At 41.6% G+C, this 13948-nt stretch overlaps 1 protein-coding gene across 4 annotated transcripts in view; it reads left to right on the forward strand.

The window, feature by feature from the left end:
- The window catches only part of DENND2C (DENN domain containing 2C), a 79436-nt gene that overhangs the window by 58793 nt on the left and 6695 nt on the right, over window positions 1-13948 (forward strand). For all 4 annotated transcript variants that reach the window (XM_057310351.1, XM_026483691.4, XM_057310352.1 and 1 more), the window contains exons 9-16: window positions 1627-1736; window positions 3312-3381; window positions 4109-4186; window positions 4753-4893; window positions 5490-5638; window positions 6741-6918; window positions 10649-10690; window positions 11599-11704. In XM_057310351.1, the coding sequence (XP_057166334.1) occupies window positions 1627-1736; window positions 3312-3381; window positions 4109-4186; window positions 4753-4893; window positions 5490-5638; window positions 6741-6918; window positions 10649-10690; window positions 11599-11704 (874 nt within the window). The remainder of the gene's footprint in view (window positions 1-1626; window positions 1737-3311; window positions 3382-4108; window positions 4187-4752; window positions 4894-5489; window positions 5639-6740; window positions 6919-10648; window positions 10691-11598; window positions 11705-13948) is intronic.

Consider the following 13948-nt stretch of genomic DNA (forward strand, 5'->3'; position numbering starts at 1 on the left):
TGTAGCCTGAGAGCACAGTGTCACAACACTGAGCCACAGAAGTCATAATAATGAAATCCAGATAGTCTTGAGGAATCAGATTGCCCATAAAGAGGAGCTCAATTTTTTCCCCTGTTTTCAATCAGTCTTACATTTGCAGAGAAAGCTTGAGGTTGAACCTTTTTTCAACGAAGCCTGAATTAAGGGGCCCAGAACCAGATAAGGACCCAGTCGACTCTGGCAGTGATCCAGGGGTGTTTCGAAGCCAAGCTACCCAGCATCTTTGTGCATTAGGCTCCTATAAGTTCATGTGGGAAAGAGCTGATCAAGTCTCTCACTTGTGCTGCGGAGAACCTTAGATGAAGATGATTGCGTGTCATTTAACAATATAAAAATAACAAGTCTGAGACAACTAAAATTTTGTTAGAATGCTTGTCCAGGGGCGCCTGGGTGGCTCCGTTGGGTAGGTGTCTGCGTTCGGCTCAGGTCATGATCCCAGGATTCTGGGATCGAGCCCTGCATCCGGCTCCTTGCTCAGCAGGGTGTCTGCTTCTGCCTCTGCCTGCCTCTCTGCCTGCTTGTGCAATGCCTCTCTCTGTCAAACAAACAAATAAATAAATAAATAAAATTTTTTTAAAAAGAATGCTTTTCCATTTCTGAAAAGCTTAGTATTCAAGTGACTCAGAATGGCTGCATGTTCTGTTCAGAAATTAAGTTAAAGGGTACAGTGTGTTAGTTACATGAAGATAATATGTTTATTAGACTTATTATCTGCTTGTTTTTTTCTTTTTAAAGATTTTATTTATTTATTTGACAGAGATAGAGACAGCCAGAGAGAGAGGGAACACAAGCAGGGGGAGTGGGAGAGGAAGAAGCAGGCTCATAGCGGAGGAGCCTGATGTGGGGCCCGATCCCACAATGCCGGGATCACGCCCTGAGCCGAAGGCAGATGCTTAACGACTGAGCCAACGAGGCGCCCCATTATCTGCTTGGTTTTTTTACTAATTTTCAAATATCTTTTGGTATAATTAATTCTAGAGTGTTCTCTAATGTACAATATCAGACTTGCACAGAAGGGTCTTCCATACTAAAATTTTACAGGAAGTGGCAAACCAGTAGTTGTGAGAAAAGATTATATGCTAAGGGAAATGATTATATATGGGGTAGATTCTAAAAATAGTATCTTTTCTAAATAACATTCACCTGCCTTTCCAAAACATCTTTGATTATTGATCAGAGAGTATCTGGAGCTAACTGGGTTTCTGCTATCAGCATATTATAGAATCGATTTTTATTTGATGTCTTGTGATTCATAAAAATTTGCGTTTCCACTAGTATGTGAATCCTGAATTAAGATTCTATCTCTAGACTAGAAACTATTTTCAGTCACCTCTCGCATCAGATTATAGGATTTCTACAAGTAACCGTTTCTATGTAAAAATAGGATTCTTTATTCTTAGTAACTCTGTTCTCAGAGCGTCTTCAGTGATTATTGGTCTTGGCCTTCCTGCTGTGTTAAACAGCACAAAACCAGGCTGAGATGACTACTTAAGCTTATCAGAGACTCTTTTCCCGAGACTAGGCTGTTTGCATTTCTAGTCTCCACTTATGTAGAATATTAGTCGCCTAAAACATTATCTTTTTCAGGGTGATCATGGCTTTAAGCAGTCCAAAGACACTGAGGAGAGGCTCAAAGTTATCCCCAAATTTTGTTTTCCCGACTCAAAGGACTGGGTGCCAACCTCAGAACTCAAGAGGTAAATAGGCTCCTTTATCTGATTTCTATGTGTTGGAACTGTGAAAGTAGAGTCAGAGTGTTTGCGCAAAGGGTAGCGCCAGCAGTTAAAGCTCCGTGGACACTGTGGCAGGTCAAGGATGCTGTGGGAGGGAAGGAAGAAACGGAATTAGAACATTTCCTATGTGAGTACAAAAAAAGAAAAATAGTGTCAAAGGGAAAACAAGTTTGAGAATCTCTGTAGTTTGCCAATTCTGCGGGGGGGGGGGGGGGTGGGCGCAAAACATTCCGTTTCACATACAATCAGAAATGCCACCAAGTGGACAGAAAAAGGAAAGAAGACTTGAGCTTCGGGACTCTCCTTGGAAGGAGATAGAACGGAGCAGTGTCTGCACCTTGTTTGTCCTGCAGGTGGACGGAAGCCACAGCCCAGGTTTTACATTCCCCTGCGGATCTTGTAGGAAAGATTGGGAGGTGTGAGTGTATTGAGAAGGGAGGAGCAAGATTTTCTTCCTGGGATCTCGAGGGAACCGTGTTCAATCAATAAACAGTCATTGTCTCTGAATCCTCCTCGTCAGTAGATACCTGCTTTGTTCTGAACTGTAATTATTGACCACACTATTTAGGCTGAAAAGCATGACTCTGGGAAGCATGTCACATGCAGATGACCTGCTGGCGGACAGGCTCCCTGTTGCCTGAGCGGCTGCTCTGCCCTTCCACGTCACGTTGCCTCCCGTCTGAGCTGCTGTGCCTCCCAGCCACCTTGGCCTGATGGCCGCTGTCCTCTCTAAGCCGTCAGTCCTGACGCTCTTCTGGTGTCACGTGCACTGCTCAAGGCGCAGGCGCCTTCTTTCACGCCGGCCTGGCTGCTCCATAGCCGGCTTTCCTCCCCAGCCAGTGATGTGGGTTTTTTTTCTGGAACATTCGGAAAAAACAGAGGAGTAAATGAAAAGCAGAAATCATAAGTCACCGGCATTCTAGTAATAACTAAATATTGTGGCATATTTCCTTTACATCTTTATTTTTGGCCATATATAGACATATGTATTCACTGTTCAAATTTAGATTTCTTTGATTACTAATGAATTTCTTCCTCGGTCTTCTTTTTGAAAATTACCTATGCAGATCTTTTGTCCGTGTTTCCAGTGAGGAGTGGGTAATTTTCCTATACGTCTAGGATATAATCCTTGGCCTATCACTGTTCCATAGGACCTCTCAGAACTAAATGGAAGAATTTGGAAGGGAAAAAGAGCTTATCCAAGTCCTTCACAGCTTACCTAAATCGTTAGACTAAATTGGGTATTCACTAAAAGGAAAGTAGGCTTGATTAATAGCTAGACTGGATGAATAAGAAAGGAAAAGCAGAGAGTGACATCAGCATGTCTCCTGCAGGTACGCTCTCACCCCAGTGCCAGGCAAGACGTGCTCAAGCCTGGACACTGTCTCTCAGGAGGAAGGTGACGTGCAATAAATGCAGTATTAATGCCTCCTCTCATGTCACAAAATGACTGCTGTCGGACAGTAATTTTCAAATGTCTGTTCCATGAAGAATGTCATAAGCAGTTGTTTAGATCTCAGACTATTGACTCTTTTTCAGTGAAACATTCTCCTTTGTCTTAACTGGTGAAGATGGGAGCCGGTGGTTTGGTTACTGTAAGAAGCTCTTGGTAAGTACCAGACTTGTGCTACAGGTGGGTTTGGTCAAGTCAGACTAGGAACTTCAGGAACCCTATATTTCTAGATGAGTTTGAGGGCTTCTTAATGATCCGTGTATTAAAGAAGCTATGTAGGGGGCACCTGGGGTCTCAGTCGGTTAAGCGTCTGCCTTCAGCTCAGGTCATGATCCCGGGGTCCTGGGATCGAGCCCCGCATTGGGCTTCTTGTTCAGGAGGGAGCCTCCTTCTCCCTTGGCCTGCTGCTCCCCTGCTTGTTCTCTCTCTCTCTCTGACAAATAAGTAAATAAAATCTTAAGAAAAAAAAAAGCCATGTTAGCTTTAATAATAACTCCAAGTTTGGAGTTAGCCACAGTGTTCCAGAATAAGAGGGGTACGGACTTACTTTATTTCTTGGTTTGTTTGCTTGTTTTTTATTAGTTTGTGATAGACGAAGAAACCAGTGACCGAGGGGCTAAATATCAGTGTGGGTCTGTCTGCGGGATGGACTACCGCGAGCCAGGCTCGGGAGCTCCGAGCTACTTTCTTCTTGCTTAGATGCGCCGCTAAAGCTGGACTAAATCGTGCTATCACGGTTTAGCGGTTTCCCATCTCCCAGTGTTCAGTGAGGTTGAGAGCCTCGGTTCCCACTCTGTACTGAAGGCCACTAAGAGAGTATTAATAGTTCCAGCGAACAGACTTGTGCTGTTTCATGGGTGCTTTGATGGTTTTTTCCCTTTAGCCGGAAGGCAGAGGGAAGCGACTCCCTGAGGTCTACTGCATGGTTAGTCGCCTCGGCTGCTTCAACCTTTTTTCCAAGGTGAGTGCACCATGAGCCCTGGGGAAGGCGCTGTGCTTTCTGGGCTCTGAATTGGTTTTGGCCTCTGATGATATCCGTAGGCAATGTTTAGTGATGTTTAGTGACACGTAACATACTACTTGTTAGGAAGGGTTCTCAGTAGGAGGTTCGAGCCGCAGCTTGGAGGGTTTACCTTCACGTCTCTAATCCAGACCCTGTTGTCGCAACCCCTTCATTTTGGTTTGCCCAACCTTCCCAGCTTCAAGGACAACAGAGCCTGAAGCTCATCTTGTCTCCTGCCTTTCCCAGACCCCCCACGGCAAGATATGTCAGTGTCACCTTCTCTGCCCTTCCCTGAGTCAGACGAAAGGGGCTTCTCTTCTACGAATGAGTTGATTTATTTGAGTAGCTTTTCTTGGGGATGTCAGGATACCCCCAAGAGATATGTCTTTCATGAACGTTTATTCGTTGCAGAAGCGGATCGGTCTTAAAATCTTTTGGTGTGATTTTCAAGTTTGCGCATCACGTTTGGCCGTTCCTTACGTTTTTTTGAGTCCCTAAAAAAACAACATACATTGCATGTGCAGATCCTGGATGAAGTAGAGAAGAGAAGAGAGATGTCTCCAGCCCTGGTTTACCCGTTCATGCGAAGTGTCATGGAAGCCCCGTTCCCAGCTCCGGGACGCACCATCACAGTTAAGAGCTACCTCCCTGGAGCTGGCGATGGGGTAAGTTAGCTCATTTTGAGAAGGTTCGACATCCACCAAAATGCAGGCCTTACATTAAAAGGCAAGGTTTCCAGAAGCCTTACGGCATAGTTTTTCCCCTGGGCACATACGCTGTGCCCAAAATGTTTTAGTACCACGAAACACTGTCAAAATGTCCAGTTGATCTGTGAGATACTTGACCCTAGACCCAGGAGCCAGAGGTTTTCTGTATCTCACAGATGGAGCCCCTTCGTAAGAATTTCAGTGTGATAAATGAAGATCATACATGCTGTTGTCAGGTGGGATAAAAGATTTTATCAGAAATTTACAGCATGAAGGCAAGGTATCGGGGCGCCTGGCTGGCTCAGTCAGTAGAGCCTGCCACTCTTGATCTTGAGGTGATGAGTTCAAGCCCCACGTTGGGGGGTAGAGATTACTTTAAAAAATCATATTAATAATAAGGTGTTAGATCTTGGGATTAGCGGAGTCAGCTTCACAAACTCTGTAGCAAAACCTCTGTCCTGAATTTATCCTGTAAAAGGACAGGATCCATTGATGATGTCATTAGGGATCGTTTTCCAGTCTGAACTCCCCTGACTCAGATGCTTTTATTTCAGTCCATTGAACTCTGCCGACCGCTGGATTCCCGACTGGAGCATGTTGACTTTGAGTGTCTCTTTAAGTGCCTGAGTGTGTGCCATCTGATCCGGGTCTGTGCCTCCCTCCTGTTGGAACGGAGGGTAATCTTTGTTGCCAACAGCCTAAGGTGGGACATGGGTAAAATATGTCACTTCCTACTGACATTTTACTTGTTCTCACTATTTTAAAAATTGGGCGTATTCAAAAACTATAGATCTCAGTCACCTAATGCCATAGTGACATGGATAATTCCAAAAGGTAAATAATCCAAAAGCTATTTGCGTTATCCTATAGCAGTGACTTTGAGATTGCAATTAATTTATCTTTCTTTTTTTTTTTTTTTTTTTTTTTGTTTAAAGATTTTATTTATTTATTTGACAGAGAGAGAGACAGCCAGCGAGAGAGGGGACACAAGCAGGGGGAGTGGGAGAGGAAGAAGCAGGCTCATAGCGGAGGAACCTGATGTGGGGCTCGATCCCGGAACGCCGGGATCACGCCCTGAGCCGAAGGCAGACGCTTAACCGCTGTGCCACCCAGGCGCCCCAATTTATCTTTCTAAGTGTGTTTTGCTGAAAATAATTCATATTCCTGGAATGAATAAGTCATGGGAATAAAAGGTACAGCATAGGGAATATAGTCAATGATAGTATAATAGCATTATAAGGTGACAGATGGTCGCTACCCTTGTGAGCATAGCATAATGTGTAGAGACTTTGAATCATGATGTTCACACCTGAAAATCATGTAACATGCATCAACTATACTCAGAATTTTTTTTAAAAATTGGTATTGCTGGGGCGCCTGGGTGGCACAGCGGTTAAGCGTCTGCCTTCGGCTCAGGGCATGATCCCGGCGTTATGGGATCGAGCCCCACATCAGGCTCCTCCACTATGAGCCTGCTTCTTCCCCTCCCACTCCCCCTGCTTGTGTTCCCTCTCTTGCTGGCTGTCTCTATCTCTGTCGAATAAATAAATAAAATCTTAAAAAAAAATTGGTATTGCTTTTCTATGTACACACTAATTTTTAGCAACATAAGTTATGGGATAAAGCTGGTTAAGACTAAAATTTTTCAGTGAATTAAGTTAAAAATTTAAATAAAATCAGAGCATTGTTAATCTGTGATCACTGATCACTAAGTGGTATCAGTTTGTAATTCTCTAACATAATACCTGAACCATTCTCCCTGTGTTGCTCAGTATGTGACACCATTTGCTTTCTTCTCTGGCTAGCACCCTGTCCAAATGTGGCCACGCTGTGGTTGCCACACTGTATCCATTCACCTGGCAGCATACCTACATTCCAGTCCTCCCAGCATCTATGATCGACATCGTGTGCTCACCCACTCCGTTCCTTATTGGAATCTTGTCCTGCTCCTTACCACAGCTCCAGGACCTGCCCGTTGAAGAGGTGAGATGGGAAAAATAGTACCTATGGAAAAGACAGGGCACTGACAAATGAAAACAAGTCACCTTTAAGAATGATGGAGCTGGGGGCACCTGGGTGGCTCAGTCGGTTAAGGTCTGCCTTCAGCTCAGGTCATAATCTCAGGGTCCTGGGATCGAGCCCTGTGTCGGGCTCCCTGCTCAGTGGGGAGCCTGCTTCTCCCTCTTCCTCTCCCTCTGTGATCTCTCTCACTCTCACTCTCTCTCAAATAAATAAATAAAACCCTTTTAAAAAAAAAAGAATGATGGAGCTGTCATTAGTGTTAATACATAATTATTATCAATATATTATGCTATCATATTTTTGTATCTTTTTGTTAAAGTGAGAAAAATTCTATGGTACACGTGATTCCAAAGTTGTAACTTATTTACCGTAGTGTGCCACGGGCTCATTCTCGTGTTACTCTGAAGGGTAGGTCTTTCTGTTTGTTTTAAGTCAAACACAAGAATTACTCTGGGTTAACGTAAAAAATTGTTTCGGGGGTGCCTGGGTGACTCAGTTGGTTAAGCGTCTGACTCTTGATTTCGGCTCAAGTCACGATCCTCAGGGTTGTGAGATCGAGCCCTGAGTTGGGGGCTTAAGATTCTCTCTCCCTCTCCCTCTGCCCCTCCCCCCCAAATGTGTTTCAAATATAACACACATATAGAGAGGTGGCTAAAACAAAATGTGCAGCTCAGTGAATTCACAAAGTGAATGCTTATGTAACCCACTTTGGAAAAGAATGGAAACATCACAGCCATGGAAATAGTGCCAGCACCTTGAGAGGTCTCTGTCATGCCACTTTCTATCACTGTTCCCTTCCCCACACCCCATGAAAGGTAACCACTGTCTTGACCTTTATGGTGTTCATTTACCTGTTTTTCTTTATCATTTTACATTCTAGGCATTTATTCCTAAAAATGGAGTTCAGCTTTGCCTGGTTTTACACTTGTTATAAATGGACTGATATATATTTTGTTTGGCTTCTTTTGATTACCATTATGTCTGTAAGATTCATCCATGCTGATGAGTTTAACAGTTGTTCGATCGTTCTAACTTGGGATAGTATTCCATCGTGGGAAGGTACCACAACTTTTTATCCATTCTGCAGTTGATGGATATTTGAGTTGTTTCCAGCTTAGGGTGGTGATGAATAATGCGGCTCTAAATATTCTTGTGTACGACCCTTGGTGCATATGTGCATGCAGTTCTAGGGTATATACTTGGAATTGCTGGGTCATAGGGTAAGCATAGCTTCCACTTTAGTAAATAAAGTCAAACTGTTTTCCTAAGTAGTTCTGCCAAGTTAAACCCCCTCCACCAATGTACGGGAGTTCCTGTTGTCCCACACCCTCGCCGACACTTGTTATTATCAGTTCGTGTAACGTAGCCTGCCTGGTGATTGTGTAGCGGTATTCTCATTGTGGTTTAATTTGCGTTCCTGATTACTCTTGGGGGTGAGCATCTTTCTATGTTTATTGGCCATTTGAATATCATCTCTTAAAAATTCGTTATCTATCTTTCTACTGGATCGTTTACCCTCATTGATTTGTAAGAGGTGTTTTTGTATTCTGAATATCAGCTTCTTTGCGGCATTTCCTTTTTTCTCCAAAATAGTGTTTTTTATTGCACAGAAGTTCTTCATTTTAACGTAGTCATCATTATCAGTTTTTTCCTTTATGGTTAGTGTGTGGTTTTATTTTATTTTATTTTATTTTATTTTATTTTATTTTATTTTTGTGATCTGTTTATGTTTTTCTTTATATTAACTTCACGGAGATATCCTCCTGTATCATCTCCTGGAAACTTGGTAGCTTTATTGTTGTGCCTTTAATTTTTGGTTCTGAATCCTGGGACTTGATTTTTTTTTTCTGTATATGATAGGAGGTAGGGGTCATTTTATTTTTTTTAATATGGATAGACAACTGTCCTAGTACCATTTATCGGAAAGATTGTTCTTCCCCGTTACTCTGCGGTGTTAACCCCACCTTTTTTATATTGAGCTATAATTGACATATAACATTGTATTAAGGTTAAAGTGTACAACATAATGATTTTATATGTGTAAATGTTGCGAAATGATTACCACAATAAGCTACACCTCACATAATTACAATTTTTTGTTCTTGTGATGAGATCTGCTCTCTTAGCAACTTTCAGATATACAGCGCAGTATTGTTCACTGTAGTCATCATGCTGTGTAGTACCCCCAGGGCTTATTTATCTTATAACTGAAAGCTTGTGCTTTTTGACCACCTTCACTCATTTCGCCCATCACCCACCCCCCACGTCTGGCAGCCACCAGTCTGTTCTTTGTATCTATGTGTTTAGTTTTTGTAGATTCCACATATCAGTAAGATCATACATTATTTCTTTTTCTCTGCCTGACTTATTTCACTTAGCGTAATGCCCTGTAGGTCCATCCATGTTGTCATAAATGGCAGAATTTTTTTCTTTCTTACGGCTGAATCATATTCATATATATATATCCTATTTTCTTTATCTGTTCATCCACCAATGGACACTGAAGTTGTGTCCATAGCTTAGCTTTTGTAAATAATGCTGCAGTGAATGTGGGGGTGGAGATATCTTTTCAAGATATTTATTTATTTATTTATTTATTTATTTATTTATTTATTTCTTCTTCTCCTTCTCCTTCTCCTTTTTTTGATATATGCCCAGAAGAGGGATTTCTGGATCACATCCACATGGTAGTTCTATTTTCAATTTTTTGAGGACCTCCGTACTGTTTTCCATAGCAGCTGCACCAATTTACATTCCCAGCAACAGGAAACAAAAGTTCCTTTTTCTCCACATCCTTACCAACACTTGTTATGTCTTGTCTTTTTGATAATAGCCATTCTGACAGACTGAGGTGATACCTCACTGTGGTTTTGAGTTGCATTTCCCCGATGATCAGTGATGTTGAGCATCTTTTCATGTGCTGCTTGGCTGATTTACATGTATTTGGAAAAATGTCTCTTCAGTTCCTCTGCTAATTTTTTTTTTTTAAGTAAACTCTACTCCCAACGTGGGTCTCAAACTCATGATCCCGAGATCAAGAGTCACGTGCTGCACTGACTGAGCCAGCCAGGAACCCCTGCTGTGCTCATTTTTAGTAGGATTATTTTGTGTTTTGTTCGTTTTGTTTTGTTTTTTGCTGTTGAGTTCCATGAATTCTTGATATATTTTAGATATTCATCTTTTATCAGATGTATAATTTGCAAATATTTTCTCCCATTTTGTAGGTTTCCTTATCATTTTATTGATGGTTTTGATAGGGATCACATTGAATCTGTAAATTACTTTGAGTAGTATAAAAATTTCAGCAACATTAATTCTTCTCATCTGTAAGCACAGAATATCTTTCCACTTACTCATGTTCTTCAGTTTCTTTCATCAATGCTTACTGTTTCCAATGGACAGATCTTTCACTTCCTTAGTTAAATTTATTCCTAGGTATTTTATTCTTTTCGATGCAGTTGAATATGGGATCATTTTCTTATTTTCTTTTTCAGATAGTTCATTGTTAGTGTATAGAAACACAGCTGATTTTTGTAATAACCTGAACCACCCAGGCGCCCCTGAACTTAATTTTGTCTAACACTATTTCCATTGCTTGAGAGAATCAATGCACTCTTCCTGATCTAGCAGACCTATTGTATGTCTCTATGAATGTCTCTGGTTTAACTTACCTGGCTCCTTGATCCCACAGGTGCTGGTAGTTGATCTCTGTGCAGACAAGTTCCTACAGGAGGTAAGTGACAAATGAGCTGATTACATACTGTTTGGGGATAATTGGACAGAAAATAGGTGCAAGTACTTAGAGAAGATGACTCAGGCAAGACTTTGAGTTCCTACACGTACTTGACACTGTGGCCAATCATACAGGATTGACCTGAAAATTGGGTTGGGTTTATAGCCGTCTCTCCCAAAGAAGGAAGGAGGAAAGAGATTAAATGTCATTATCAAAAGAGGTAACCCTCCTTTGACGTCCAGATGGGTTGATGTATAAACCTCTAATTTAATTGAATTTAACAAGCATTCAGCACTGATTATTTCTAGATACTCTGTTAGTCAGAATCTAAAAGTGAGTAAGACACAGTTTGAGACCTCAGACCTTATAACCTAAAAGTGGGAAAGGGGAGCAGACATATCTATAAAGTTTTAGAATTGGTATCATAGAAATTTCTACAGAGTACAGTAGGGGCCAAAAAAAAGCAGTTATTTATTGTGGGTATTGAAAGTAGAAGGGAGAGTTGGCAAAGCCTTCTTAGAGCAAGCACCCTGTTTATAAGTTTGTGAACTCTGAACACAAGGTGAAAAGAACATTTCCCAAGACCTTCTCTCCTTTCAAAATCAATTAGCTCATAACGTTTGAAAGTAGATGATCCTTATATTACAGTAAGACCGGTACGTGAGAGATACTTGGGTGGAAAAGTGCCAGAAAATGTCACAAACATATTACTTATTTTTTTAACCGTAGTTAAGGTATGTGTACCATCACCATACTGAATTCTGCTCACTGTAGGGAAGGAAGGTTCAGACTGAGTCTTTAGCCAAAATCTGTACAAAGTCACCTGGGGAATGTCGGGGACTTAATTAGTGTACGTTGGAGACTTTCTCTTTCACAGCTCATGAAAAATCTCAATTTCTTCTCTTAAGGTATCTGATGAGGACGAAATTCTACCTCCTAAACTCCAAGCTGCCCTGATGCAGATTTTGGAAGAACGAAACGAAATCTTGGCTCAGGAGCAGAATTTTTCACAAGGTACGAGACGGATGGTCTGAGGACCCAAAGTCAAGGCAGGAAATATTGACCGGATGCCCAGCACCCTACTAAAGGATGTACGGGAGTATGCGATTGCCTAGAATGTGGAAAGCTTATAAGCAGCTTCCTTGCCGCCCCTCAGATGCGCTAGTCCCCGTCTGTTTCAGGACTTCGACATTTGCTGTGTTCCAGCTCTGCAGTGCCGTTCCCCAGGATGTCCACATGGCTCCTGCTCCTCTTTTCTACAGGTGCACGCACACGTGTCACTCTCTCAGCGAGGCCTTTCCTGACCGTCCTTTTTTTTTTTTTTTTAAAGATTTTATTTATTTATTTGACAGAGACAGAGACAGAGACAGCCAGCGAGAGAGGGAACACAAACAGGGGGAGTGGGAGAGGAAGAAGCAGGCTCATAGCAGAGGAGCCTGATGCGGGGCTCGATCCCACAACGCAAGGATCGCACCCTGAGCCGAAGGCAGACGCTTAACTGCTGTGCCACCCAGGCGCCCCCCTGACCGTCCTTTTAAAATTGTACCCATTCCCTTAGTGCTCCCTCTCCGCTTCCCTGACCTTAGTTTTCTCCAGGGCTTTTATCATCATCTGATGTGCTAGAAATGTCAGCTCCACGAGAGCAGCAACAATCTATTTTGTTTTGTCTCCAGTACTTTAAACATAATAGTCAATAAGTAGGTACTCGATAAGTATTTGTTGAATAAGGGTGAAAAATATTTACTGAGGGGCTTACTCTGTACCAGGGCTTGTGCTCAGCACTTAGCATACATCTTATTTCATCCTTGTAATATCCTTATGAAGCAGGTCTCATTATTTAATCCCCCTTTTACAGATGAGAAAACTAAGGCTATTTACTGGTGGGGAACATTAAGGGAGGAGTAGATTAGAGAAATGATTAAAAGTTCAGTTTTGAATATTGAGATACCTATTGGATGTCCAATATGTAGCAGACATTCAACTAGAAATATCAAGCGGGCATTCATATATGTGAATTTGGGATTCAGGGGAAAGATGTGAACCAAAGACATACATTTAGAAGTTGCTGTTTTAAAGCTGTGGGACCAGATGAGGGGACCCTATAGAGTGAGTATAGATAGAAAATAACAGATTTAAGGATTGAGCCCTGGGTTGGCTGGTGATGATGTGGTCAGATTTCCAATGTTTGGCAGTAGGGAAGAAGAGGATCCAGCAAAAGGCAAGAGCAGCTAGTGAAGGAGGAGAAAACCAGGGGACTAATATTAGAGAAGTTGAGTGAAGAGCGTATTTCACAAAGGAAAGTAAACAGTTATGTCTAATGCTACAGAGAGGTCAAATGAGATGAAGACTGAGGACTGGCTGGTGGATTTGTCAATGGGAAGAGCTTAGAGACCTTGGTAGTGGCTGATTCAGTGAGATGGTGGAAAAAAAGCGAGATTGGGGAAGGTTCAAGAGAGAATCGGAATGGCATTCAGCTTTCTGTAAAATTTTAATGAAATTACGAAGGGCCGAGAATAGTTAAGACAGTCCTGTAAAAGAACAACGTTTGTAGGCTGCCCTACAAAACATCAATTAATCATAAAGTCATAGTCATTAAGACTGGTTTGGGTTCAGATATAAATAGAGCAAGGGAAAGAATAGAGAGTGCACGAGCATAAGGAAACTTAATTTGTGTCAGCACCAGCATTGCGTATCAGCAGGAAAAGAATGAACCAGTCAGTAAACAATAGGAGGGCAATTAGTTTTCCATATGAAAAGAAATGAATAGGGTCTATACCTCACCATAGACACAAAACCAAATCTAATGAATTAAAGATTTAAATGTTAAGAGTAGGGGCTCCCGGCTGGCTCAGTTGGTAGAGCATGCCACTCTTGATCGCGGGGTTGTGAGTTTGAGCCCCATGCTGGGCGTAAAGGTTACTTAAAAATAAAATCTTTAAGATAAATAAATAAAAATAAATGTTAACAGTAAAACATTAAATGTTTAGGGAAGAATAGAAGAAAATATTTTATGTTTTGGGACAGTACTTGATTTCTTAAATGGGGCACAAAGAGCACGAACTAGAAAAGAAAAGATCGATTTATTTGACACTGTAAATTTTTAAAACTTCTGATCATTAAGGGACACCATGGAAAAGAAATAAAAAACAAGCTACAAACTAGGTGAAGATACTTTCAACAAATTTAACCAACAAAGGAATAGTATCCAGAATTTATTTTTAAAAATTCCTACAATGCAGTTCAATAATAAAAAGGTGA

The sequence above is a fragment of the Ursus arctos genome, unplaced genomic scaffold (genome assembly GCF_023065955.2).
Source record: "Ursus arctos isolate Adak ecotype North America unplaced genomic scaffold, UrsArc2.0 scaffold_12, whole genome shotgun sequence".
NCBI classification, from domain to species: Eukaryota; Metazoa; Chordata; class Mammalia; order Carnivora; family Ursidae; genus Ursus; species Ursus arctos.